General features: G+C 42.0%; 2 protein-coding genes and 1 long non-coding RNA gene across 3 annotated transcripts in view; 2 read left to right on the forward strand and 1 right to left on the reverse strand.

Moving 5' to 3' along the window:
• Window positions 1-3,178: 3,178 nt before the first annotated feature.
• On the reverse strand, window positions 3,179-3,959 carry LOC127560123 (uncharacterized). The gene is made up of 2 exons (XR_007953276.1): window positions 3,866-3,959; window positions 3,179-3,462 (listed from the first exon to the last, which is right to left on the reverse strand). It is a non-coding gene; the product is annotated as an uncharacterized LOC127560123 (long non-coding RNA).
• Window positions 3,960-4,181: 222 nt separating this feature from the next.
• On the forward strand, window positions 4,182-11,555 carry LOC127560122 (alpha-N-acetylglucosaminidase-like). Its single transcript, XM_051994433.1, has 6 exons — window positions 4,182-4,573; window positions 4,645-4,792; window positions 5,555-5,701; window positions 5,792-5,877; window positions 7,710-7,966; window positions 9,977-11,555. The coding sequence occupies exons 1-6, from the start codon at window positions 4,182-4,184 to the stop codon at window positions 11,185-11,187; spliced, it is 2,241 nt and encodes a 746-aa protein (XP_051850393.1). The 3' UTR covers window positions 11,188-11,555.
• Window positions 11,556-15,456: 3,901 nt separating this feature from the next.
• Window positions 15,457-25,176, forward strand: part of STAT3 (signal transducer and activator of transcription 3) — a 59,029-nt gene continuing 49,309 nt past the window's right edge. The window contains exon 1 of the mRNA XM_051994429.1: window positions 15,457-15,814. The gene's annotated coding sequence lies outside the window, so the exon portion shown is untranslated. The remainder of the gene's footprint in view (window positions 15,815-25,176) is intronic.

The following is a 25,176-nucleotide window of genomic DNA, read 5'->3' on the forward strand; positions in this document are numbered from 1 at the left end:
TATGAAGCTGTATTCATTCTTCCCACACAATATGTTCCAAGTGCCATGCTTCATTATCCATGAGAATTAGACTTCTTATTCTTCCTAATCTACATCATTTTTGTCACCTAAGCCTTTCCCTGATCAAGTTCAGTACCAACTTTCTAGGCTGTGTCTTCTATTCCAAGCAAACTGGCCTTCTGTATCCCTCCCACCTAGTTTTTCTCTTGCCCAAAGTCTTCATCAAGACTTTCCCCTAAAAGATATATGGTACAATAGAAAGAATGCTGTCTTTGGAGTCTAAGGACCAAGGTTCAGGGACCAACTCAGCTGGCCTGTTATGTGACCTTAGGAAAATGACTGTTTATCTTCCAGGACTAAGGTTTCCTCATCTGATAAACTAGATTGATCTAGTTTGTATCAAATGATCTCAGAGGGTCTTCCCAGTCCTAAAACAATGATCCAAAGAAGTTCAAGATAGCCTGTTATCTATTGTCCACATCATTCCATAAAGTGCTTTCATGTGTCTCTTAGATCCAGATTCTAATTCTCAACTGTAACAGATGGAGGCAGAGCTGTCTTTGTGTATAAATAAGATAAGACGATTGACTAGATGATAGAATATGAGGGTATTTACTTCAAGTCTCTACGGCTCTAACATTTTCTCTGCCATTTTGTCATGTCACTGCCCTTTCTTCCTACTAAGTAAGAAATTTCCATCATTGCCACCAACTTACCTGTCCATGTTAGACAACAAAGGTGTGTACACACACATACACATATACATAAATCTTATATGTATATATCATAGTCTCCTAGAGTTTAGAACTGAGAAGAACTTTCAACATCATTTAGTTCAACTCTAATTTTAGAAAGAAGTAACAGATCAATAAGGAATGAATGGTTTACCTAAAGATATAGTGATAAAGCTGAGATATGAATGCAGGTTGAATGTCCCTCTTCAAATGCAGAACTCTCCATTATACCAAACAACCTAATCTCTATGACTTTGAAGAAGTCTTAACCTTTCTGGGCCTTAGTTTCTTCATCTATAAAATGAGGGAGCTGGATTACAATCTAATCATTAGATGATCCTTAAAAGTTCCTTCTAGTTCTAGCTTTAACAACAGCAAACAAATTGTTAAACTGTGTCTATAAATTGGAATTAGACGGCTGAACTTTTCACTCTTTCCAGCACTTTGGCACACATTAGTCAGATTCACTAGCTGAATCTCCAGAGTGTTTAGAGTTAGACCCTAAAGGAATAATGGGAGCTACCATAAATTTTGTTATTTTGTTATTGTTAATTGGGATGTAAGCCTAAAGCAATGGGGACAAGGCAGGGGAGGTAGAGCTAATTCTGGAGTGCAGACATCATCAAAAAGAAGCTTCATTTTCTTCCTCTGTAAAATAAAAGGTTTGGATAGATATGGTTCAAGATCTTTTCTGGCTCTGAAGACCTAGGAGCCTATGAAGATGATGACATAGACCATAGAGCAAGGGTCCTCAAACTATGGCCTGCTGGCCAGATGTGGCAGCTGAAGATGATTATCCCCTTTCACCCAAGGCTATGAAGTTTCTTTATTTAAAGGCCCACAAAATAAAGTTTTTGTTTTTACTGTAGTCCGACCCTCCAACAGTCCAACAACCCTATTTAAAAAGTTTGAGGACCCTATAGAGGATGATATAACAGAAAATGGGTCTTTTGAATTAAATGAATTTGGTTCCTCTCATACTTAATAGTCCTGCAGCTGTGAGCAAGGCTTCTCTAAATTTTAGTTCCTTCATTAGAGAAATAATGATACAGATGTGCTATTATTTCTTTATGTTAATCAAGAAGCAGCCTAGTTTAGTGACTGCTTACTAGCCTATTAAGATTAGACAACTTGGGTTCAAGTCCAATAACAGAATTCTGCCATGACCCTAGGCAAATCATTTAACCTCTCAATGGAGTCAAAGCAATTCTCATATTGTAAATGATAGCCCAAAAGCTGACCTATATGGATATAGGGAGTTTCTTCACCCTCAATGAGTATTCCCTTTATCACTGAAGTCACATGTCCTTAAAAAAATAAATCAGCCACTACTACTTAACTCACAGTCATATCATGCCTTGAGGGAAGGCATTAGTTGTGGTAGTGGCTCAGTGAAGATTGGTTGGTTAAGAATCCAAATAAAATCTAGTGACTGGTCCCATTTTACTTACTACATGGGGAAAAAAAAGTCTGTGTTTTGGGGGTGGAGGTTTAAAGGATGAGAAGGGAGCAGTTATAGGGAAAGAGAAACTGGTTGCAGAGATTTAGCCTGAGGAAAGGAAGAGAAGAAAAACATAACAGCTGTTTTCAAATGTTTAAGGTAAACATAAAAAAGGGATTCTCTGTTGAATTTCTGAATTTATTAATATACAGCCCAAAGTGTTCCCTTTCTATTTTAATTTGACATCACCAATCTGGATGATCTCTGAAGTCTCTTCCAAATCTAAATTTTATTGTTAGTTCCAATTTTATAATTGAAGCTCAAAAGAGATTTGGACTTATTCAGGTTCACATAAACAAAATCAGTGACATTACTGGAACTTGAAGATGTTCAGCCAACTTCAAGTCCAGTGTTCTTCCCTCAGTATAAATTTTCTTCATCATCACAGTACCTGGGTGCAAATCTCAGTTGTCATTAACTAGCCTATGAGACTCTGGATAAATCATTCAACATCTCACAACAAATTTCCTCAAATATAATATGACAGTATTGGGCTAGAAAGATGACCAGTAGGCTTCTTTCTTCCTAAAGTTGTTTGGTTAGACTTCAGAGGGCAGAAATAGGACCAATACATGCAAAGGCAGACTTGGGTATTTTCTAATAATTATGGGGCTAATCTTGATGGATTGTAGAAGAAGGACTGGTTAAGATCTGCTTATTAGATATGTCATAGAAGGGAACCTTATTCCAATACATGTTCCAATTATGAAATTGTGTGTGTGTGTGTGTGTGTGTGTGTGTGTGTGTATGTGTGTGTGTTTCAATTCTAGCTCCACCAGTTATTCCCTGCCTGACTTTGAGCAAGTCCCTTAACTTATCAGGGTCTCAATTTCCTCCTCTGTAATTTAGAGAATCTAGGAAGTTGGTCTTAAAACTCCTGTGGCCTAACCCAGATTAAAATATAATTGGGAAATATTTAACAAAAAAACCCCAACCAAAAAACCCAGAAAAATAATGTTAATTTATTAATATACAGCCCAAAGTGTTCCCTTTCTATTTTAATTTGACATCACCAATCTGGATGATCTCTGAAGTCTCTTCCAAATCTAAATTTTATTGTTAGTCCCAATTTTATAACTGAAGCTCAAAAGAGATTTGGACTTATTCAGGTTCACATAAACAAAATCGGTGACATTGCTGGAACTTGAAGATGTTCAGCCAACTTCCAGTCCAGTGTTCTTCCCTCAGTACAAATTTTCTTCATAATGCCTAACACAGCAGAGGGCACTGCAATAAAACATGACATACATTTGTTAAAGATCTCCTTTTGTGCAAGGCACGATGCTACATGGTGATAAAGATGTAATCTCTGTTCTAGCTTCAAAGAATTTATGGGGGATAAAAGTACGGGCATTATTTCATTTTTGCCTTTGCATTCTCAGCAGCTAGAACGGTAGGCACATAGCCAGGGCTTAATGAATTTTTGATGACTGATTACAGAAAGAATTAAGACAAGAATAGTAATAATAGTGGGGTGGTGATGGTGGTAGTGGCAGCAGATAGCGTTTGTAGCTTTCAAATTTGCAAAATCTTTACATTTTATATCAATAACAACCCTGTAAGAGAAGTGCTGTTATTAGAATCGTTTTGCAGATGAGGAAAATATGGTGAACGAAATTAAGTGACTCACTTAGGGAAGAACTCCAGTTTTCAGAGCACCCAGCCCTAGTTCCGTAAGAGGAAGAAAGACATTTAAGTGCAAAGGGGAAGTAACTCTCAGTGACTCGTACTTCAAAGTGGTCGAATCATGGGCAGATCTAGAAGTTGGACCAGACTTTCAAAAACCAAACCGGAAGGAAACTACGCCAGGTCCTTTTAAACTCCAAAATCACGCGCACAAGATGGAGGCCGTTGATTGGGCAGCAGCGGCACCGCCCCCTCCAGAACCTCAGGCGATTGGTCGAGGAACTTAAAAGTTGGGCTCCTGGGCGCGGGAGGAGAGAGTGATGGCGGCTGCAGTGGCTACCGCGGCCCTTCTCACCTGCCTGCTCCTGAGCCGGACAGGGGCCGACATGGTTGGGGACGAGGCCCGCGAAGCGGAGGCCGTGCGGGACTTGCTGTCGCGACTGCTAGGCGCTCGGGCGGCTGCCGGCTTCTCGGTGTCCGTGAATCGCTCCCTGGCGCCGACCCCGGGCGCCGATACGTTTCGCCTGAGCGGCGGCGGTGGCGAGAACCCCGTGCAGGTGGCCGGCTCCAGTGGCGTGGCGGCCGCGGCCGGACTACACCGCTACCTGCGCGACTTCTGCGGCTGTCACGTGGCTTGGTCAGGTGCCCAGCTTCGCCTGCCCGATCCTCTGCCCGCAGTGCCCAAGCCGCGGACCGAGAGCACGCCCAACAGGTAACGGGGCGCGGGGGCAGCGGGGCCGCAGGGAGATCCCCGGGCCGAGACTCATCCCGCCCTCCGTGCAGGTACCGCTATTACCAGAACGTCTGCACGCAGAGCTACTCCTTCGTGTGGTGGGGCTGGGAGCGCTGGGAGCGAGAGATCGACTGGATGGCCCTGAACGGCATCAACCTGGCGCTGGCTGCCGTCGGGCAGGAGGCGGTGTGGCGGAGGGTGGGTCCGGCCTGGGCCGAGACTGGGGAGCTTAGGTCTCGGCTGCCCTGGGAGCCTCTTCCGGGGCTCCTCCCGCAGCCTCCTCTCCCTCCTCCTCCCCCCTCTGTCTGTGCTCCTCTCACTGCCTCCCTTCTAGGGTCCTTCCTCCTCCTCCTCCTTGTTGTCTTCTGGCCTCTCCCCTCTTATTCCTCACTCCCTTTTCCCGTTCCTCTCAAACTCTCCTCCTTCCTTTTACTCCTTTCACTGCTTTCCTCCTCTTACCTCTTTCAGGCTCCTCCCTTCTCTCCATTCTCCTCTCACTTTCTCCATTCTCACTCCCTCCTTTCTTTTTTCTCTCTTCCTTTTCCTTTTCCCCCTTTCTTTTTTCCCTTCTCTGTTTGGAGAAAAGCAAATTACGTCCCTTCCCTGCGTGTCAGCTTATTTCTCTGTAATAGGAAAGATTGGGTCCCCTTCCATCCTGCCATCCCACTTGAGTCTAATTCTAATTTGGCCTGGTAGCTGCCTTGATTATCTAAATATGTTGGGAGGGGCCAAGGAAGAGGCATTCTGGTATATTTAGAGAAGTACTAGACTAGGAGGCAGATAATTTCCCCTCCTTTCTGCTCCCCACCCAGACTGGGACATCAGTTTTCTTCTCAGTCAAATGGGGATACTTGCTCTGTCATACCACATGGAACTATGAGGATAAAATGAAATCTGTATGAAGATGACTGCTTCAATCAAAGGAAGGCTTGTTATCATAGTTATCTCTCTTTTCTCCAGGTGTACTTGATCCTGGGCCTGAATGAGACAGAGATTGATGAGTACTTCACAGGGCCAGCCTTCCTGGCATGGGAGCGTATGGGCAATCTGCATAGCTGGGGTGGCCCCCTATCCTCCTCCTGGCACCGTAAGCAATCTTCCCTGCAGGTAATGGGGCAGTGGAGAGGAGGCTTCCTGGACTGAGAGAAGAGGTTCCTGGTGAGCCTGACCCTGCTGTCCTTCCTTTTTCCTGCCCAGTACCAGATTCTGGAGAGAATGAGATCTTTTGGGATGAAACCAGTACTTCCTGCATTTGCTGGACATGTCCCCAAGGCATTTACCAGGTGAGTTTACTAAGAGAAAGAGCAAGGCAGGAACCAAAATTCAAAGATCTGTGCAGAAGAGGCAGTAATAAGCATGATATATCTCGTGTCAGAGGATCTGGGTTTGAATCCTGCTTATCTGTGTGACCTTGGGCCAGAACCTTAATCTTTCCAGCCCTGATTTCCTTTTCTCTACGATCAGGAGGTCAGATTGGACAGTCTGTACTGACCATCCTAGTGCTCAATTCATGTTCTTACAATCCCCCATCTAGAGGATGAGACATTCCACTGCCTTTCTCTAGGAAAATTGCAGTGTGATAGAAAAAAGAGGAAATCTCCATTTGGTTCTCAGATCAAACATTTGTTAGTCACCTTGGGTAAGGAACAAATCACTTCCTCTGTCAAATGGCAGAAAAGTGAGACCTGTTTTGTTTCCAGCAGTGGTCATAGATCTGGAATTGGGAAGGACTTCAGAGGCCATCTCCTGTGATGTGAGACCTTCTCTGCCCTCCAGCTACCATTTTCCTCCCAACTAGGTGGCCTGGAATCTGCCTTGTGTGTTTGTACCTAAATGGAAGTGCTTTATGCCTCCTCAACTTGTGTTCCCTGTCTTAGAATGTCAGTTCCTCCAGGGCAATATTTCATTTGTCTGTATCTCGCCATTTGTCACATAGCTTAAGCTTGAGAAGTATGGGATGCCTGATTAAACTGAAGCCTGGAGAAGTGGTGTCTTAGTCACAGAAGAGGAAACAACAAAGTTGGGATTTGAACTTGATTCCCTTGTCTGTAAACTCAGCCCTCATTCCACTGTTCCACAGGAAAGTTATTCTAAAAACCCTTTATAAATGGGAGAATTCACCTTAGGGGAAGAAGCAGAAAGAACCTTGTTCTGTGGGCTGGAACACTTGGATTCCGGTCTTGACTCTGCTCCTGACAAATAGTGTGACCATGAAAAAAAGCACTTCCCTATTTTGGGCCCCTTCACTCAATCAGTCAATCAAATATTCCTTTCTTTTTCTTTTTCTTTTTTTTCCAATCAAATATTTCTTAAGCAATTAAGCATATACCATGTGCTGGATTAGGTGGTGAGGATGCAAATGCAAAGAATGAGATAATCCCTTCAGGAAATTAGCTTATGATCCAAAGTGGATGCCAACAACATATAAGTCTTTTGTGGGAGATGTTATGGATATAAGTGTCTGCAGCAAGACTTGAATCCTGACTCCAGGTCCAGCCATCTTTCCTCTTATATCCATGAACTCTTGAAGGAAACTCCTATTACAGAAGATACTCCTGGGACCATATGTCTTGAGCCTCTCCCCAGCTTCCTTGCCTTTGTTCTTTCCCACCAGCCTTCCACTAAATACCATATAATTCTGACTATAAATTAGTGGTCACAATAGAAAGTTATTTCATTGACATTGTTCCAAAAAATAATGCTCACTTTATTTGGGGGTTCTGGCCAAAAGTTCTATGAAGTTGAGTTGAGGTTTTTTGATTGGTTGTTTTGTTTTAGCATTTTGATCACCGTGTTTTCATAGAATTGGTTTCCTTTGTAACCTTATGCATGTGAAGATTTTATTCTGAGGATAACTATACCAGACTGCCAAAGGAGGTCCATGTCCCTAAAATGTTACATATAAGCCCTAACTTGATTCTGCTGGTTAATCCCTGAAGGAGGAGACACTTTGAAACAAAGAAAGAGCTCCTTTGTGGGGCCTCTGTAAGGAGATTGGAGAGGGAGGCGCTCTGGTCAAATTTTCCCTCCATCAATATAATCCTGCCCTTTGTCTCTCCCATCCCCTGTCTCCTCCCTCATTCTTCCTCCATCATATGTCTCCCTTCTCTTCTAGGGTGTTCCCTCAGGCCAATGTCACCCGTCTGGGCATGTGGGGCCACTTCAACTGTACTTACTCCTGCTCCTACCTCTTAGCCCCAGAAGATCCCTTGTTTCCCATGGTTGGAAGCCTCTTCCTGAGGGAGCTGATTCAGGAGTTTGGTACTGACCACATCTATAGTGCTGATACCTTCAATGAAATGGAGCCCCCTTCCTCTGAGCCAGCCTACCTGGCTGCTGCCACAGCTGCAGTCTATGAGGCCATGATTGCAGGTGAGGAGGGCAAGGTGCTGAGGGAGATGGACACAAAGGGCAAGGATACCCTGGAGGGATCAGACAGATGGGGAAAGAAGGGGATGGGATGTCAACAAGGAAAGGAGAGGTTTGGGGAAAGTGGGGGAGTGTCAGGAGGCTGATGCTGAGGATAAGCTGGCTGTTAGTGACTGTGAGCCTGTCTCACTGCCTGAGGGACCCTGGGGAAACCTTGTAAATCTCTCTGAGCCTCAGTTTCTTCATCTGTAAAATGGGGATAATAGTACTCACTGCTTTGTGTTACATGCTTTGTAAAGCTTGAAGTTCTCTATAAATGTGAGCTCCTCACATGATCCCTGATCAAAGCCTGGCCCGGTGTTCACAGCTTCATTACAAAATGTTCTTCAGGAGGAAACACAGTCTCCTCAGGTCCCAAGTATAGGGGTTGGATAAGCAGCCTCTGGGGTCCCTCTTGTTCTGATTCCTTTCCATTTTGTGTATGGGTAGGTGAATTCTGAGATCCCATGGCTGCTGAGTGCCAAGGCTCAAGCTGTAACCTGGGCCTCCTGACTCCTGTCTTAGGCCTTCCCTTGGGATTTTTTTTATCCTCCCTCCTTCCCATTCCCTCAGGAAGCACGGGCCTCTCCAGCAAATGGCTGCTTCATCACAGGCCATCCCCAGAAGCCCTCACTCATCCCCAGCCTATGACCTTCCTCCTCTTCTCTCTTACCTCTCACCTTGAAAAGTTCCCTGCAGGAGCTTTCCTCCTCAGTTTTCCTCCCTGAAACTGTTCTCTCAGGGCCCCAGAGATCTCTTAATTGCCAGATCTGAGGGTCTCTTCTCCATCCTTGTCCTTCCCGGCCCCCCTGCAATCTTTTACACTTTAATTCCTTTTCTTCTCTCTCTGGGCTGTTCTTTGGTTCTTCTTGATCATTCCTCAGTCTCCTTTACTGGAACTTTGAGTCACTCCCACTAACCCTAGGAATCCCACAGGCCTGGGTCCTGGGCCCTCTTTTCTTCTCCCTCTATATTAATTTCATTTGGTGATCTCATCCATCTTCCTGCATTCGACTATCATCTGCACCTTAGTGATTTTTCTTGGATCTCTGAATCGTGCCCTAACTTCTCTGCTGATCTTCAGTCTCATCTGTCCAACTGCCTATTGGATGTCTCTAGCTGAATAACTCATAAATGTCTTAAATACAATTAGTCTTTCCTTCCTCATCCTTCCCATCTTGTTAACTTTCCCATTACTTTCAAGGATATTACCATCCCATATTTAGAAATCCTGTCACTTTGTAGCATCTCTCACAAATGAGTCTTTTTATCACAACCATCCCCTGATCCTCACTTCATACTTGGACTATTTTAATAATGTCCAAATATGACCATGTTAACTTCTCATTCAGTTAATGTCAATGGTACTCATCACCTCCAAAATGAAATATACTGTATTGACTTAGCAATTCTCTCTGACTTATACATCTTCCCCCACCTCGGACTCCTTTCAAGCCTAGTTCCACCTCCATCTAGCCCGATTACTCTGTGACACTAATATTCCTGTTATTTCTAGAACAAGACTCTCACTCTGCTGACTTTTTCCTATCCTCCATGTCGAAAATTGTTTTCATCATCTCTGCCTTTCCTTAGCTTTCCATCTAACAAGCCACCTCCTCCAGGAAGCTTTCCTGAATTCCCTTCACACTAGTGCTTTTCCTCTTCTGATTGTCTTTAGCGTATCCTGGCTGTATCTTGTTTTTACAGTCATTTGTATGTTGTCCCTTCTGATAGAATATGAGCTCCTTGAAAGCAAGGACTATGCTCCCCTTTATTTGTAGTTCTAGTACTTAGCACATAGTAGGCAGTACCTGACTCACTAGGGCCAGAGAGCCTAAGGTAATGAAGCAGGGCTATGTCTGTGTGTTGGTCCAATGTAGAATGGGTGTCAAGGGTTGAGATCTAGGCTTGAGTTCCCTGTGGGAGAGACCCAGGTGTTTTCCTCCTCTTACCAGCTGTCTCTTCTTCCTACAGTGGATGTTGATGCTGTGTGGCTTCTCCAGGGCTGGCTTTTTCAACACCAGCCTGATTTCTGGAAACCCCCTCAGGTGAAGGCTGTGCTGAAGGCTGTGCCCCTTGGTCGCCTTCTTGTCCTTGATCTTTATGCTGAATCCAGGCCTGTCTACTCCCGAACTGACTCCTTCTATGGTCAGCCATTCATCTGGTGCATGTTGCACAATTTCGGGGGAAACCATGGGCTTTTTGGAGCTTTGGACGCTGTGAACAGGGGACCCTCAGATGCCTGGCTCTTTCCCAATTCTACCTTTGTGGGTACTGGCATTGTCCCAGAAGGCATCAACCAGAATGAAGTAGTCTATGCCCTGATGGCTGAGCTAGGCTGGCAGAAGGGTCCCTTGCCTGACCTAGGGGCTTGGGTAGCGGGCTTTGCAGCCCAGCGGTATGGGACTCCCCACTCCCATGCAGAAGCTGCCTGGAGGCTGCTGCTCCAGAGTGTCTACAACTGTTCTGGTGATTTGTGCACTGGCCACAACCGCAGCCCACTGGTGAAGCGACCGTCCCTTCATCTGGACATTTCTGTCTGGTACAACCGCAGCGATGTATTTGAGGCCTGGAGGTTGCTGCTGGAAGCAGCTCCAGTGCTGGCCTCCAGCCCTGCCTTTCGCTATGACCTGCTGGATGTCACAAGGCAGGTTGCCCAGGAGTTGGTGAGCCTGTACTATGAGGAGCTCAGGACAGCCTTTGAGGCGAGAGCAATGCCGGCCTTGCTCATTGCTGGTGGCCTGCTGGTCTTTGACCTGCTGCCCTCCTTGGATGAGCTGCTGGCCAGTGATGAGCGGTTCCTTTTAGGTGCCTGGCTGGAGCAGGCCCGGGAGATGGCAGTCAGTGAAGCTGAGGCCTGGCAGTATAAGCAGAATGCCCTCTACCAGCTGACCTTGTGGGGGCCCACAGGGAATATCCTGGACTATGCCAACAAGCAACTTGCAGGATTGGTGGCCGGCTACTATACCCCTCGATGGAAGCTCTTTGTGGAGATGCTGGTAAAGAGCCTGGCTGAGGGCACCCCCTTCCACCAGAGCCAGTTTGAGAGTGAAGCCTTGCTATTGGGACAGAACTTTGTACTGGGGAGGGAGAAGTTCCCCATTCAACCTCAGGGTGACACTGTTGACCTTGTCAAGAAATTTTTCCTCAGATATTACCCAAGGTGTCAAGCAGGAGCTGTGTGACCCACCCTCTCTCACCTGTGCCACCTGGATTCTCCATAGTTCCTGGCACTCTTCAGTTTCCTCTTGGGACCCTGAATCCTATCAGTGGCCTAACTTGGGACCCTTGAGAGGGGATCAGTTTATAAATCATGGACTGTTCTAGCAGATGGTCTCTCTCCCTTGCTGTGTCTGGTTCCTAGATTCAGGATCTGGACTGAGCTCTCTGAAGAGGGGGGAAAGGAGGGAAGAAGAGGAAAGGTATAGGATAGGAAATAGATCCTGTGAATTGAGAGTATGGAGGGGATTCTCCATGCCATTCTCTCCTCTACTCCAGAAATGGAAATCAAACCATTGTTTTCTCATTCAATCAATAAATCAGTATTTCAGCATGTCTGTCTAGGTCTATCCTCAGAGGGGCCAAGCAGCAATGCGTATACTTAGAATAGTCAAATGGAGATGACTAAGTCCATCCTCTCCCTCCTCTCCCCTTAGCTTTGAAAGTAGCTGCGTTTGGCTCTAGGCTGCTGCCCTTTGCCTCAGTTTCCCCCACTCAGCCTTCAGAGGTGGTAAGACCTCTGTGATGTTTGCCAGCAGATTAAATTTGGGAAGAAAGGAGGAGTGAAGAATGGGGCAGTGAAAGCTCACTGGCCTTGAGATAATGAAGTAGACACAACAAAGGAGATTGAGGGCTTCAGAAAAAGAAAGGGCTTTGGGGCACAAGGTTTGACCAGCTTCTAAAACCTCTCTCTGGCTTTAGTTTTTTGCCTCTCTTAATTCCTTCTAGTCACCCTTTCCTGTTTCAAACTTTATCTTTCTTGTGTCTCCGCCCTGTCTCTTTCTATGGAGTAAAGGTAGTTTTTATCACATTCTGTTCTTCTGGAATCAGTCTGCATTTTGTGATGTCTTGTAGGCTGATTCTTTAAGCAGTGGGTGGAGAGTGGAGCCAAAGAGCAACTGTGGAGGTGGGGGACATGAGTCCCTGGTTGGAGATGAGGAGTGTTAAAATTTGTTTCCTATTAATGCCAGGACATCTACCCCACCAGATATCTTGCAGATGTGATCACTGATCCGGCCTGCATAAGGATATCTAGCCTTTATCTCAGCCTCTCTCTTTGCTCTTGCTCTCTTCTTGGCTCCCAGAGGCTTGTTCTTTAATGCAGTTTACTAGCTAGTAGGTTTTCTTAGAGGATATGTGAAAGTATCTAGCTGTGTTGTTGCTACTCACCGGGTCCAGTGAATAATCAGGATACCCCTGGACATCCTCATCACCCCTCAGGGATAATCCTGGGAATTTTACCCCAGCTCTCTTATTTAGAAATATGTGCCTCTTTCCCTTTCCCCTTTGCTATAGCCAGAGGGTAGAAAGAACTTTGTATCTGGAGTCAGAGTTGATTTAGGGATCAAATAGATGCTGCTACTTCCTAACTAGGTAAAAACTTAGATTCTCAAATTTTCTCATTCAAAACAAGAAAGTTGGATCTCTAAGCTCTCTTCTAGAAGAGATGATTCTATGAATTTTTATGATTTGTGGATTTGGCTTTGACTTCACTTAATTCTCAAGGGCAAAAGGAAGAGCAAATTTCTATGTTGATTACTCATGTATGTGGTTTTTTTTTTTCCCTCTCTACTACTAAAAAAACAAAAACCTTGATAACAAAACTTATAATCCCATATTAAATACTTAAACTGTGAAACAACCCATGATCTACTTATTCTCTTCAAATATACTTTATGGGATTGCTGAGCAGATATTTTACCCTCTCCCCTGATCTGTGCTGTCTTTATAATTTACAAGTCTGGATTTCTGTCTATCCTGGGTTAGTCCTTTCAACTGCCACATTCTCCTGGAATTTTTTCCTGGTCATGGGATATCTTCTCTATGAGTGTTAAAAGATGTAGGAAATATCTACCAGTGGGTAGCCAGAAATGACTCAGGAATTCCTCCCTTGAACTTGTGAAGCAGCTGTATTTTCAGGATTTCTTTTCAATCACCCATGCTCAGGTGACTGACAAAACAGAAGAGGCTACCAGGGAATTTGAAGGTTAGTCTCAAGACTCATCTAAGGAAACCTGAACCCTTACTATTGTGTTTTTGGTGTGTTGGAATATCAAGCAGAGGATGGCTCTTCCTAAATCAGTTGCCAATATTCTTACATTGTAGTTAGAGAGACCTATGTCTTTAACTGAGTATTCCTGTGTGATATCCCAATGATATAAAGAATCTATTCTCAAATGAATGAGGAGGTGGGGATGGGCAAAGAAAGCATGATGCTTTCTTTTGTATCCATTTGAATACAAATGGAAAGTAACAGTTTCTGCACTCAAGGAGCTACAATTTACTGGCTAAATTAGTGATGATGTCTAATAAGGTATGTATTAATCATATCACTTGTCAGATGGGTCCAGCACATTTTTAATCATCAGTCTTCTGGATTCTTATTAACCTTTGTATTGAATAGCATCTGTTTCAAGATATCTTGAACTTGACGTGGTTCGCAGATTTCATATGAAAGATATATAAGAGGCCAGGTACAGAAATTGCATAGAATGAGGTATGGTTGGAGATTGTAACATATTTAAGAAGTCAGGCTGCCCTATTTGTAGTGGCTAGAAACTGGAAAATGAATGGATGCCCATCAATTGGAAAATGGCTGGGTAAATTGTGGTATATGAATGTTATGGAATATTATTGTTCTGTAAGAAATGACCAGCAGGATGAATACAGAGAGGCTGGCAAGACTTACATGAACTGATGCTAAGTGAAATGAGCAGAACCAGGAGATCATTATACACTTCGACAACGATACTGTATGAGGACATATTTTGATGGAAGTGGATTTCTTTGACAAAGAGACCTAACTAAGTTTCAATTGATAAATGACGGACAAAAGCATCCCAAAGAATGAACACTGGGAAACGAATGTGAACTATCTGCATTTTTGTTTTTCTTCCCGGGTTATTTATACCTTCTGAATCCAATTCTCCCTATGCAACAAGAGAACTGTTCAGTTCTGCAAACATATATTGTATCTAGGATATACTGCAACATATCCAACATATAAAGGATGGCTTGCCATCTAGAGGAGGGGGTGGAGGGAGGGAGGGGAAAAAAAAATCGGAAAAGAAACGAGTGCAAGGGATAATGTTGTCAATATAAAGTAATCATTAAATAAAAATTTAAAAAAAAAAAAAAAGTCAGGCTGCCCCTACAAGTCTCAGGCCAGTCTTAATCCTAAAACTCTTGGGACATTGTACACAATCTTTTGTCTTAAAAACATTAATTATAGGTGAAATAGGTAAAACATATTACTTCTGTTTGGTTTAGTAGTTAACTTGAGCCTAAAAGAGGTTGAGGTTACACTCCAATCCAGAATCTTGGATTGTTTTCACTGAAAATTGTCTGTACCTTTGAGCACTTTAACAAGTCTCTTAAGATAGGTGCAGATTCTTCTATGTATGAAACTTTTTGCCGAGAGCAAAGGATTAGTCTGATGATTTAAAAAGATATTAAACGATGTTATTCTAGTATGCAAAATAGAGCTCTGATTACTGTGTAGTTTTAACTATCCAAGGTCAAGTGTAAAACAGTCTGGAGTGCATCGGAAGAAGAACGGGAAAATTTATGACTACCGAATTTCCCTCTCTACTTGTTTTAGTCCTCATTTTTATTTACGTGCCACGTCTTTCCTCATTTCCGTGAGTGAGGGTGAGGGTGTTGCTTGCGTGCAATGCTCAGTGTCGCAATATCAGCCTGTAGGTGGACAAGGGCCGTGCCATTTCTTTCTCGTTGTCCCCAGCCCTGGGCCTTGTCCCTTCCAGCTGGCATCCGGGGACTTCGGGAACAGTGGCGTGTGAAGGGGTCTGCCAGATGGGCCCATTCCCACGTGGCTCCTCTATCTTTTCTACTCTCTCCTAGCACCCGGGAGGGCCAGGGGGTCCGGCGTGGGCATGGGGGATGGAGGTGAAGGGAGGAGGGAGCCGCACCAGGGGCATTTAAAATGCCTTTGACGTCACTCCTTGCCAGGAACTCAGCTGAGTTTTCAGCAGTACATTCCCGTCATCTTCCCTCCCTCCCTCCGGGGCTTCCGTGGCCTTAGCCTTGGCTGTTCCGGAGCTCCGGCGGGAGGAGCAGCGCCACCTAGGGAACAGCCCGCACGGGGGCGTCCCTTAATACGTCATTTATTCTACATAATTTATCCGGACGGCCTTTGCTCATTGGCTTTCGGGGCGGGGTTCCTGAGGCATAATTAGTCGATCCAGGCCGGTCAATGGCAGAGCAGGCTGGGGCTTCATGAATTATGCATTAGGGGTGGGTCTTGGCTGGCCGGGATCCTGGTGGCGATTGGCTGAGTGGGCTGTTACTCAGCCGTTTCCGGAGCAGCGGCGGTAGCGGTGGCTGAGGAGTGGGATTCGGCGTTAAACTGAGAAAGGACCCCGGGAGTCGAACCCCGATTAAGAGACGTAATACCTCCTTCACTCGGGTGCCGCCGCCTCCAGCTCAGGGGCTCAGTTTGTGACTGAGCTGAGGCAGCTTCGGAGCCACTCCGCCGCCTGCACGGCCTGAAGGGACTACCCGCTTGGCCTGCGCCTTGGGCCACTCCAGTAGCGGGGCCGCGGGGCCTCTCACGGGCCGCAGCTCCAGGACCAGGTGAGGGGCGGGGCTCCCGGGAAGGGAGAGGGTCCTCCCTCCTCCCTCCTCTTTCTCCTTCCTTCCCTCTCCCTCCTCTCCTGGGGGGGGGGGGGGCCGCAATCCTTTCTCCTCCTCCCCTCTTTTCGGCTCCCTCCTCCCACTACTCCTTGGGGAGATAGTTCTCCCTCCTCCATTTCTTCCCTACATCATCTCTGGGGAGAGTTCTTCCTCCCTCTTCTCCCCTTCTCTTTCCCTTTTCCTTTCCCACTTCTGTTTCTCCTAGAGGGAATTCTCTTTTCTTCCCTCTTTAATCTCCCTCCTCTCCCTCCTTTTGGGGAGATAGCCCTCCCACCTTCCCTGCCCCTTTACCTGTCCTTCTTAAAGCATCCTCCCTCCTCCAATTCTCCTCACATCATCCCTGGGTAGAGAATCTTCCCTTCCCCGAGTCTCCTTACCATCTGCTTCGGGAAAAGACTCTTTCCTGCTCCCTTTTATGTAAGGACAGGCTTCCCCATAATTTTCTCCTTAAATTTCCCCCGGGGAGAGATCCTGGTTTCTTTTCCTCTAAGGAGAATCAGGCTCATCCATTATTTTCTCTCCTCTCATTCTCTAAGGGGAGAAAGCTTCCCCATCTCTCCTAGGAAAAATAAGTTTCCTTATCACTCCTTCTCCCTTCACCAATCAGGAACATTTATTAAGCACCTACTATTTGCCAGACACTGTGCTAAGCGATTTTCTCCTTCCAAGAAAAGACTCTCAATATTCTCTCATTCTCATTCCTCTAATTCCTGTTTTCTTTCTCTCATTCTTCATTGGAAATCAATCCTATTTCCTCCCCTTCAAGGAAAAATAATTTGTTGGGTTTTTTTCCTATCCATTCTTCCTTTTCTCTCTGTTATCATTCTTTAAGTGAAGATAATTCTTCTTCAAGGGCATTCTGTCTCCCTTAACCTTCTTCAAGGGAGTTATCAGGGAAATGTCTGGGAATCTAGAGTTGAGAGGTGACTCCCATGATTATACTCCTTGTATCTATTCTGTATAAATAGCCACATTGCTTAGAATCCAGGTGGAGTTAAGGATTGATAGCCTAGGATAGTGGAAAGAGTGCTGCATTTACAATCAGACTGTTAGATAGGTTTTATGGGAATAAAACTGAAAAGGTCCTTATAAATTGTCTGTCTCCAGGATGGTGAGGAGCAAAGAGGTTAAATATCTTACTCTAAAATCATAAGGTAAAAAAGGCTAGAATCAGCATTTGACTTTAGGTACCTTAGTTTTCTTGTCTATAGAATAAAAGGATCAGATTAAGTGAGAAACTGGTATGATATATCAAAAAGAGCCAGATTTGGAATTAGGAAAGACAGGTTCAAATCCTGGTTTTGATAGTTAGTATTTGTGTGACTAGTCTTAATTTCTGAATCTCAATTTCCTTATCTTTAAAATGGAGATACTCTCACTACATACCTCAGTGTGTAGTGAGAACAATTCTTTGAAAATCTTAAAGCATCATATAAATGTTGCTCTGTCATTTCATTATCTCTAAGGCTCTAAATCTTATGGTCTTAATTCTTGGCAAGAATGTATGAAACCATTGAGTTGCTTGGATATCAGTTTTCTTGTTGTACTCCCTCACCCTTTCCCATCTCAGTGCAATTAGGTAGACATAAATGGCTTTTCAGAGACTGTTCTTTTATTCCTCCCCACTCTTTCTGACTGGGATATTAGCTAGATTTCACATCCAAACAAATACCTCAGCTTCAGAGAAATGTAATACTTCCCTTGGGTGCTTTCCCCCTGCTATTTGTTGTTCATTAAAAAAAAAAAAAATACACCCGACAAAGGAGGACAGAAGATAAATAATTGAACCATTGCACTTATTGGATTGTGGTGTTGCTTAATTGTACAGGTCAGAGTGAAGTAATAACAAATGGGAGTATTCTGTCTCTGGGCCAAGATCGTGGGTAAATGCAGAAGAAAAGGGAAACAAAGACTAGCAAGGCATCTCTTGATGAGGCCTTGTGCACAAATTAAAGTGATATTTGCTGTGTAAGACTTAATATTGGGATATTTTGCAAAACTAAGCCTTATTGTGGATCCATAAGGTATGATGTTCCTGGATCATGGGGCCACAATATTCCCATCATTGGCTCTTCCACAAAGCCTCACTCAAAAAGTTGCCTTTTTCACGTCTGGTACGTGTTGCTTTCTATTGTTTCTGTTAAGTAGATGTGTGGCTATAAATTTAGGCTGTCATTTCTCCTGCCCACCTCTTCCCCATTTACATGTTATATATTTAGAGTACTTTTTATCCTACATGTGGCCTTAAAAGTAATCAGTTGTCTTATCTCTAAAGAATATACACAGTTCATGACTGACCATTATCATGCAGACAGTTTAAAACTGGATGAACATAAAGACTTTTTCTGTAAATGTTTAACCTCGTCAGCATTAAAGTTACTTCTCATTTTATTAAGATCCTCTAAGAGCTAGCATGCAGCTATATCTTAAGTATAATAATGCAGAATTTCAAAACAGGGGAGACAAGAAGACAAAATAATCATGAAATCATAGGGTTTAGAGAAGCTTTAGATCAATTTGCTTATTTTATAGATGAGGAAGCTGAGATTCAGAAAGATTAAATGGCTTAACCAAGGTCACATAGGGTAATTATGATGACCTAAATGTCATTGTGCTGTGATGAGTTGTGGTCTGAGCTTTGGGGGTCTTCTCATAGTCTGCTTAGTAACTGGAATTGGAACCTGGGTCTTCTCCCTCTCCACCCAGTACTCTATTCCATTATAGTAGGTTACCTTCTCAGGGGCACTGCGACTCAGTAACACTGTTTGCAGATTCACTGTCTGGCAACAAGGCCAAGTCAAAAGTGCCTTGCCACTTATTGGAAACTGGAAGTACAGCACTTAATAAGGGAAAGAGCTGATGTGGCCAAAGAGCCCATTTTCAGCTATCATTTGATTAGAATACAATCTTGTTCTTTGGTAATCATATTTGATCTCTTTCGATCCTCAAAACTGACCAATGATATTATCCTCATTTTGCAAATGAGAAAGTAGAGGCTCAGAAAAAAAAGGATGATTTGCCCCAAGTTATACAATTACCAGGAAGTGGAACAGGTCATAGAAAAAATTCAGGTCTTAACTCCTTATCCAATGCTCTTTCTATTGTCCTAGTTCTGGCCTGATTAACTTAAATGGTTCTGAGAGTGAATATATTGACTGGACCTGAGTCCCTGTTGAGAAACAAAAGGGATATAATGACATTCTCAGGAATGATAATATTTCAGAGCTATATGGACCCTGGAGCATTTTAGCTAGGCTTATCATTTTACAAATGAAGGGACTGAGGTTGGAGAAAGGGGATGGTTTGCCTAAGACAATGCCACTAGCTAGCTAGTGACCTTTTGCATTTTCTGTTGTATTAGGCTACTTTCTTTTCTTCATGTGATTCAATATTGAGAATTGATAGTAGAAGTATAAATAGAATCTAGTTTGGGTGACTTTCAGGTTGCTAAAGATTGTTTAAGTAACAGTTTATCTTAAAACCTTAGTAGAGTTGTTCTTCACAATGAACAAATATTTGGCTAATAGGAAGGACTGTTTATTCAAAAGATTCTGCAGATTCATTTAAGTCATGACCTAAATGTCACTGTGTCAGGGTCAGTTGTGGTCTAAGTGCTGAGAGTTAGCACACTTTTAGGGGCACAATTTCTCTTATAACTTCTTTTCTCTTTCCTTTCTTGCAAGTCATTTATGTGTCTGCTTGTTTTCCTAGCTATGAAATATAGAACATCAGGTTGACTTCCAAAAGCTTTTATGCAACATCCTTTTATTCATGGCACTTCATAGTCAACCAATTCAATTCAACAAATATTTATTAAACAATGACCATGTGCAAGGCAAGATCTTTATAGAGGATTTGAGGATTCAAGATTTTATTTTATTTTTTAAATTTAATTTTATTTAATAATAACTTTGTATTGACAGAATCCATGCCAGGATAATTTTTACACAGCATTATCCCTTGCAATCACTTATGTTTCGTTTTTTCCCCTCCCTCCCTCTTCCCCCCCCCCCAAGATGGCAAGCAGTCCTATATATGTTAAATATGTTGCAGTATATCCTAGATACAATATATATTTGCAGAACCGAACAGTTCTCCTGCTGCACAGGGAGAATTGGATTCAGAAGGTAAAAATAACTCGGGAAGAAAATCAAAAATCAAATAGTTCACATTCATTTCCCAGTATTCCTTTTTTGGGTGTAGCTGTTTCTGTCCATCATTTATCCAATGAAACTCAGTTAAGTCTCTTTGTCAGAGAAATCCACTTCTATCAGAATACAGAGGATTCAAGATTTTAACTGGGATGGAGAGATAAAAATAAGTTGATATATGATAGTATGAAAATTTAGATAAGATGGGGCAACTAGGTGGCACAGTGGATAGAATGTCAGCCCTGAAGTCAGGAGGACCTGAGTTCAAATCTGATCTCAGACACTTAACACTTCTTAGCTGTGTGATCCTGGGCAAGTCACTTAACCCCAATTGCCTCAGCAAAAAACATAAAATAAAATTAAGAGAGAAATAAGTTTGATATAGCAAAATAAATGTTTCAAAGCAGTGATAAAATTATAATAGTTGATAAAAATTTGGTTAGTGTTTTAAGGTTTTCAAAATGCTTTACATTTACCATCTTATTTGTCCCTCCAAACAGTCTATTGGGCACAATAAATGTTATTTCCCCATATTACAATTGGGAGAATTGAAGCTCAGAGAATTTTGTTTGTTTGTTTTTAATAAATATTATTTAATTAATTAAATTTAACATTTAATTAATTAAATTTAATATGTAATTAATTAAATTTAATTAAATTAATATTTAATAAATATTGTTTAATTGTTTTATTAATTATGTTGGGAGAGAAAAATCAAAGCAAAAGGGAAAAACCACAGGAGAGATGGAAAAATGGAAAAAAGAAGTGAACATAGCATGTACTGATTTACATTCAGTCTCCTTAGTTCTTCTTCTGGATGCAGATGGCATTTTCTGGCCAAGGTCTATTGGGATTGCCTTGGATCACTGAACCACTGAGAAGAACCAAGCCTTTCATAGTTGATCATCGTACATTCTTGCTGTTATTATGTACAATAAATGCATTGCTTGTTTCGCTCAGCATCAGTTTGTGTAAATCTTTCCAGGCCTTTCTACAATCTGCTTGTTCATCATTTTTTATAGAATAATAGTATTTCATTACCTTCATGTACCACAACTTGTTCATCTATTCCCCAGTTGATGGGCAGCCAATCCTTTCCCAATTCTTAAAATTTAGAGAATTAAAATGAAACATATATCTAGTAATTGTTAGGGGCAGGATTTGACCTGACATCAAGGTTCATGCTTTTATCACTGTGTAGTGAAGTGCCTAAAGATCTAGGATAGAACATGGGGAGAGAGCTAGAATGGCAGGCTAGAATGATATTGGAAGCTTCATAAAAGAAGAGGGAATTTGAGGGAAGAGGGAATGTTCATAAAGGATGGATAGAGTCCAAAGAGGGGGGACAGTGATCTCCAGATCCCTTTTACCTCCGGGATTGAATATGGTTTTGAGAACGCATGTACCAACATCACTGGATGACTCTTTTCATTGAAAAGGCACATTGGGCTTGTTTGTGAAGAGCATTTTTAGCTTTGGTCTGTATTTGAAAACCCTGATTATGACCTTTACGCCATTTCTTAGCTCCAAAAAGAGTTAGCACATTCTGAAGGACCTTCAGGGTCCCCAGACAGCAGCCCTTGGAAATCATGAGAACTAGAGTGCAAAAATCACCCAGCTCTCTGAGTTTTTTTTAAAGTAATAGTGAAAACAAGAAATGTTGTGGTTATGTACTTGTTGGTAGAAACCAGAGCCTAATATCATGAACTTTGGCCTATAGGGCCATCCAATGTGATTGCTTTGATGGCATAATTCTAAAGTTTTTGGAAGAATCAATTTACTTTTATTAATTCTCATTTTGCTTATAAACTAGACACAGCAAACTTTTTATCACAGCTTAGCCTTCCTCTGTCATTCCCTTCCCTTTCCTCAGTGGAATTGACTGCTTGTATCTCTTATCTCCTTCCTCATCCCCTATCTTTTTTGTTTTTTTTTTGGATAAATTGGCCAAAAGAACTTGTGTTTCAAGTCTTTGGTGTGGGCTAATGGAATGATGTTTTGGATTGGATGTCAGGAGAACTGAGAGTTAGTCTCTTCTCTGTTCCTAAGTAAATTTGAGCAAGTCCCTTAACCTTTCTTGGCCTCAGTTGTTGCCTCTTCAAAATCTTGACTTCGGAGCTCCATGATCTCTTAAGGTTCCTTTCAGTTTTAACATTACTTCCTGTAGTAGCCAGCTATTGTCACGATATCCAAGATCTTATTATAGTGTGAATTTGGGATATCATAGATCAATTTATATCACCTATTTTATAGACTTTCAGTGAAAAAGAACAATGTGATTAATTTTGAATAAGTGAAATACAAGGACAAACCAGTTGATCAGTTGTCCAAGGGTGTTAGTTTCTTTAGCAAAATTGTCCTCAGTGAGCTTACTCAGTTGTCAGTTGAAGAGACAGCCTTATAAGGGATGATACAATTTGGCGACATTATTTTCATTTAATTCCTTTTTTGCAGTTACCAAACATTTTTTCTTTCTCTACAACATTTCTTTGCTTTGTTCCCCTCTCTGTCCACAGAACCATCCCTTTAATCTAGCTCTTTATCATCATTTGTCTTATTGGTTTCTTTTCTCCCCCGACCCCAATCTTAAGTCCCAGCTCTGATCTGATTACTTTATTACCATCCTATTCATTCCCTATTAAACTCCAGTGACTCAAATTTAAACTCTTTGCCTGGTCTTAAAGCCCATCACAATCCAGGCTTCTCTTATTTTTTTGGCTTTCCCATTCATACACATACCAGCCCAGTCAAATTTTCTTCTTTCCTGTCCTTCACACATAGCTCTTGGACCTATGCATGGAGTGTCCCCTCTCCTTACCTCCAACTCTTTTCTCTCCTAGATTTCTTTCAAGATTCAGCTGGAGGCCTAATTTATACATGAAGTCCTTTCTGATTCCCTTCAGGTGCTAGAGTCTCTACCCTCCTGTTTTGTGTTTACTTACACATAGTAATGTATTTTATTCCTCACTAGATTGTAACCTATTTGGGGGCAGAAATTCAGTCCTATCACATTGCCTGGAATATACTAGGTTTTCATAAATGTTTGATTGATTGACTTGACAATTAATCACGGAGAGATTTTTAACTCAAATCTTCCTTGAATACAATCCCATCTTCTTTTTACCATTCCACACTGCTTCCATGTTGTAGCCCAGACAACAATGAAACAATTTAAACATCTTCTCCATTTGCTAAATTATGTCTTAATGGCATTATACAAATGAGCCTCAGTTCTTCTTCAGTTATGAGTTGAATGTTAGATATAACTTAGAGGTCTCTTTAAGGTCTTTTTTTTTTTTTTTAAAGGTTATACATGTACAGCCCTTTTAAACATATTTCCATAGAAAAACCATGAGAAAGATTTTTTTTTTAATTTGAAAATGGTATGCTTTGATCCTCATTCAAATATCCACAGTGCTCTCTCTGGATGTAGATGTTTCCATACTAAGTTTATTGGAATTGTCTTGATCATTGTATTCCTAGGAATAGCTAATTCTATCATAGTTGATTACCACATAATCTTGCTGTTACTGTGTACAGTGTTTTCTTGGCTCTATTCACTCAGCATAAGTTCAGGTAAGTCTTTCCAGAGTTTTTTGAAATGAGCCTGCTCATCATTTCTTATAGAACAAGAATATTCCCTTACATTCATATACCATCATTTGTTCAGTCATTCCCCAGATGATGGATATCCACTCAGTTTCCAGTTCTTACCATTACAAAAAGAGCTGCTACAAACATTTTTGCACATGTGAATTCTTTTCTCTTTTTTATGATCTCTTTGGGGTATAGTCCCAGTAGTGACCTTGCTGGATCAAAAGGTATGCATATTTTTACAATTCTTTGGGCAGAGTTACAAATTGCTCTCCAAAATGGCTAAATTGGTATACAATTCCACCAACAATGTATTAGTGTTCTAATTTTTCCACATCCCTTCCAACATTTATCATTATTTTTTCCTATCATCTTAGCCAATCTTAGAGTTGTTTTAATTTGCAGTTCTCTGATCAATAGTGATTTCGAGTATTTTTTTTTCATATTACTATAGATGGCTTTAATTTCCTCATCTGAAAATTGTCTATTCATATATTTTGACCATTTATCAGTTGAGGGATCACTTGTAGTCTTATAAATTTGGTTCTGAGGCAAGATAAACCAGAAAGGGAGTAGTAGTAACACTAGTTAGTGCAGAAAAGGAATATAGACAGGAAGAAGAGGGTGCTTCAGGTGGATGGAACTTGTCATGAATCTTAGAAAGTGTATCACTTTGTCTTTTGCTGTTCCAGTAAAGCCATTATTACTTCACAACTTCAGGTTAAGTCTAGCTAAGCTTTCCTTGCCTCCATTGTTCTGGCAAATGCTGTTTACAGACTGACCCATTATTTTAATTTGCTGGGTAATCTTTATGCTGAGTTTTATAGTTAAGAAGTCAGAACTGGTTTCTCTCTAGCTCTGAGGTCTTAGATGATAAATATAATGATGATGGTGATGATTCACAGCTATAGCACTTTTACATATATTCATATTTCAGCTTTGCAACCTTAAAAAGTAGAAATTATAGGTAATATTACCTAGATTTTACAGATAGGGAAGTGGGCTCAGAGCAGTTAAGTGACTTGCTCATGGTCATAACCAGTGTTAATAAGATTTGAACCAAAGTGTTCTGATAACAAGTACGTTATCCATTATATTACTTGAAAGACAGGGAGGTGGGGAGTGAGGAACAAATATCTATTGAGTGCTTACTGTGTACTAGGTACTGCCAAAACAAGAAGCTTTTTTTTTTTTTTTTTTTTTTTTTTTGGGCTTCTTAGTTCTCTTTGGGGTGGCAATCAGTGGCTGAACAGTGAAACAGAAAGTAAACCTAGTAAATAAACAATGTCCTTTCACAGGAGGCCCTTCAAGCAATGGTGGGAAGTGGGGTTTGGGTAGTTTTAAAAATTGCAATTTCTGAAAATTGACTTGGATTGGTGAAGGGGAGGCCAGCAAGGGGAATAGGGTGGGGAAATCCTGCCCTTATCTAAGGCTAACCACCTGATGTCCTACTCTGTTGATAATTTCACTTGTTTATAGAATACTCTCCCCTCCCCTCAGTGTTGTAATAATCTGAGTGAGGTTGTGAGAGTCTGAATTTAAGACCACAACTGCTGG

Source organism: Antechinus flavipes, chromosome 4 (assembly GCF_016432865.1).
Source record: "Antechinus flavipes isolate AdamAnt ecotype Samford, QLD, Australia chromosome 4, AdamAnt_v2, whole genome shotgun sequence".
Lineage (NCBI taxonomy): Eukaryota > Metazoa > Chordata > Mammalia > Dasyuromorphia > Dasyuridae > Antechinus > Antechinus flavipes.

What these genes read in the sequence shown, in the direction of transcription:
- LOC127560122 (XM_051994433.1), top strand. Translation starts at nt 4,182, where the DNA reads ATGGCGGCTGCAGTGGCTACCGCGGCCCTTCTCACCTGCCTGCTCCTG. An exon ending in AGGAGGCGGTGTGGCGGAGG is followed by an intron (nt 4,793 to 5,554) that starts GTGGGTCCGGCC and finishes TCTTTTCTCCAG; the next exon opens with GTGTACTTGATCCTGGGCCT. An exon ending in GTAAGCAATCTTCCCTGCAG is followed by an intron (nt 5,702 to 5,791) that starts GTAATGGGGCAG and finishes TTTCCTGCCCAG; the next exon opens with TACCAGATTCTGGAGAGAAT.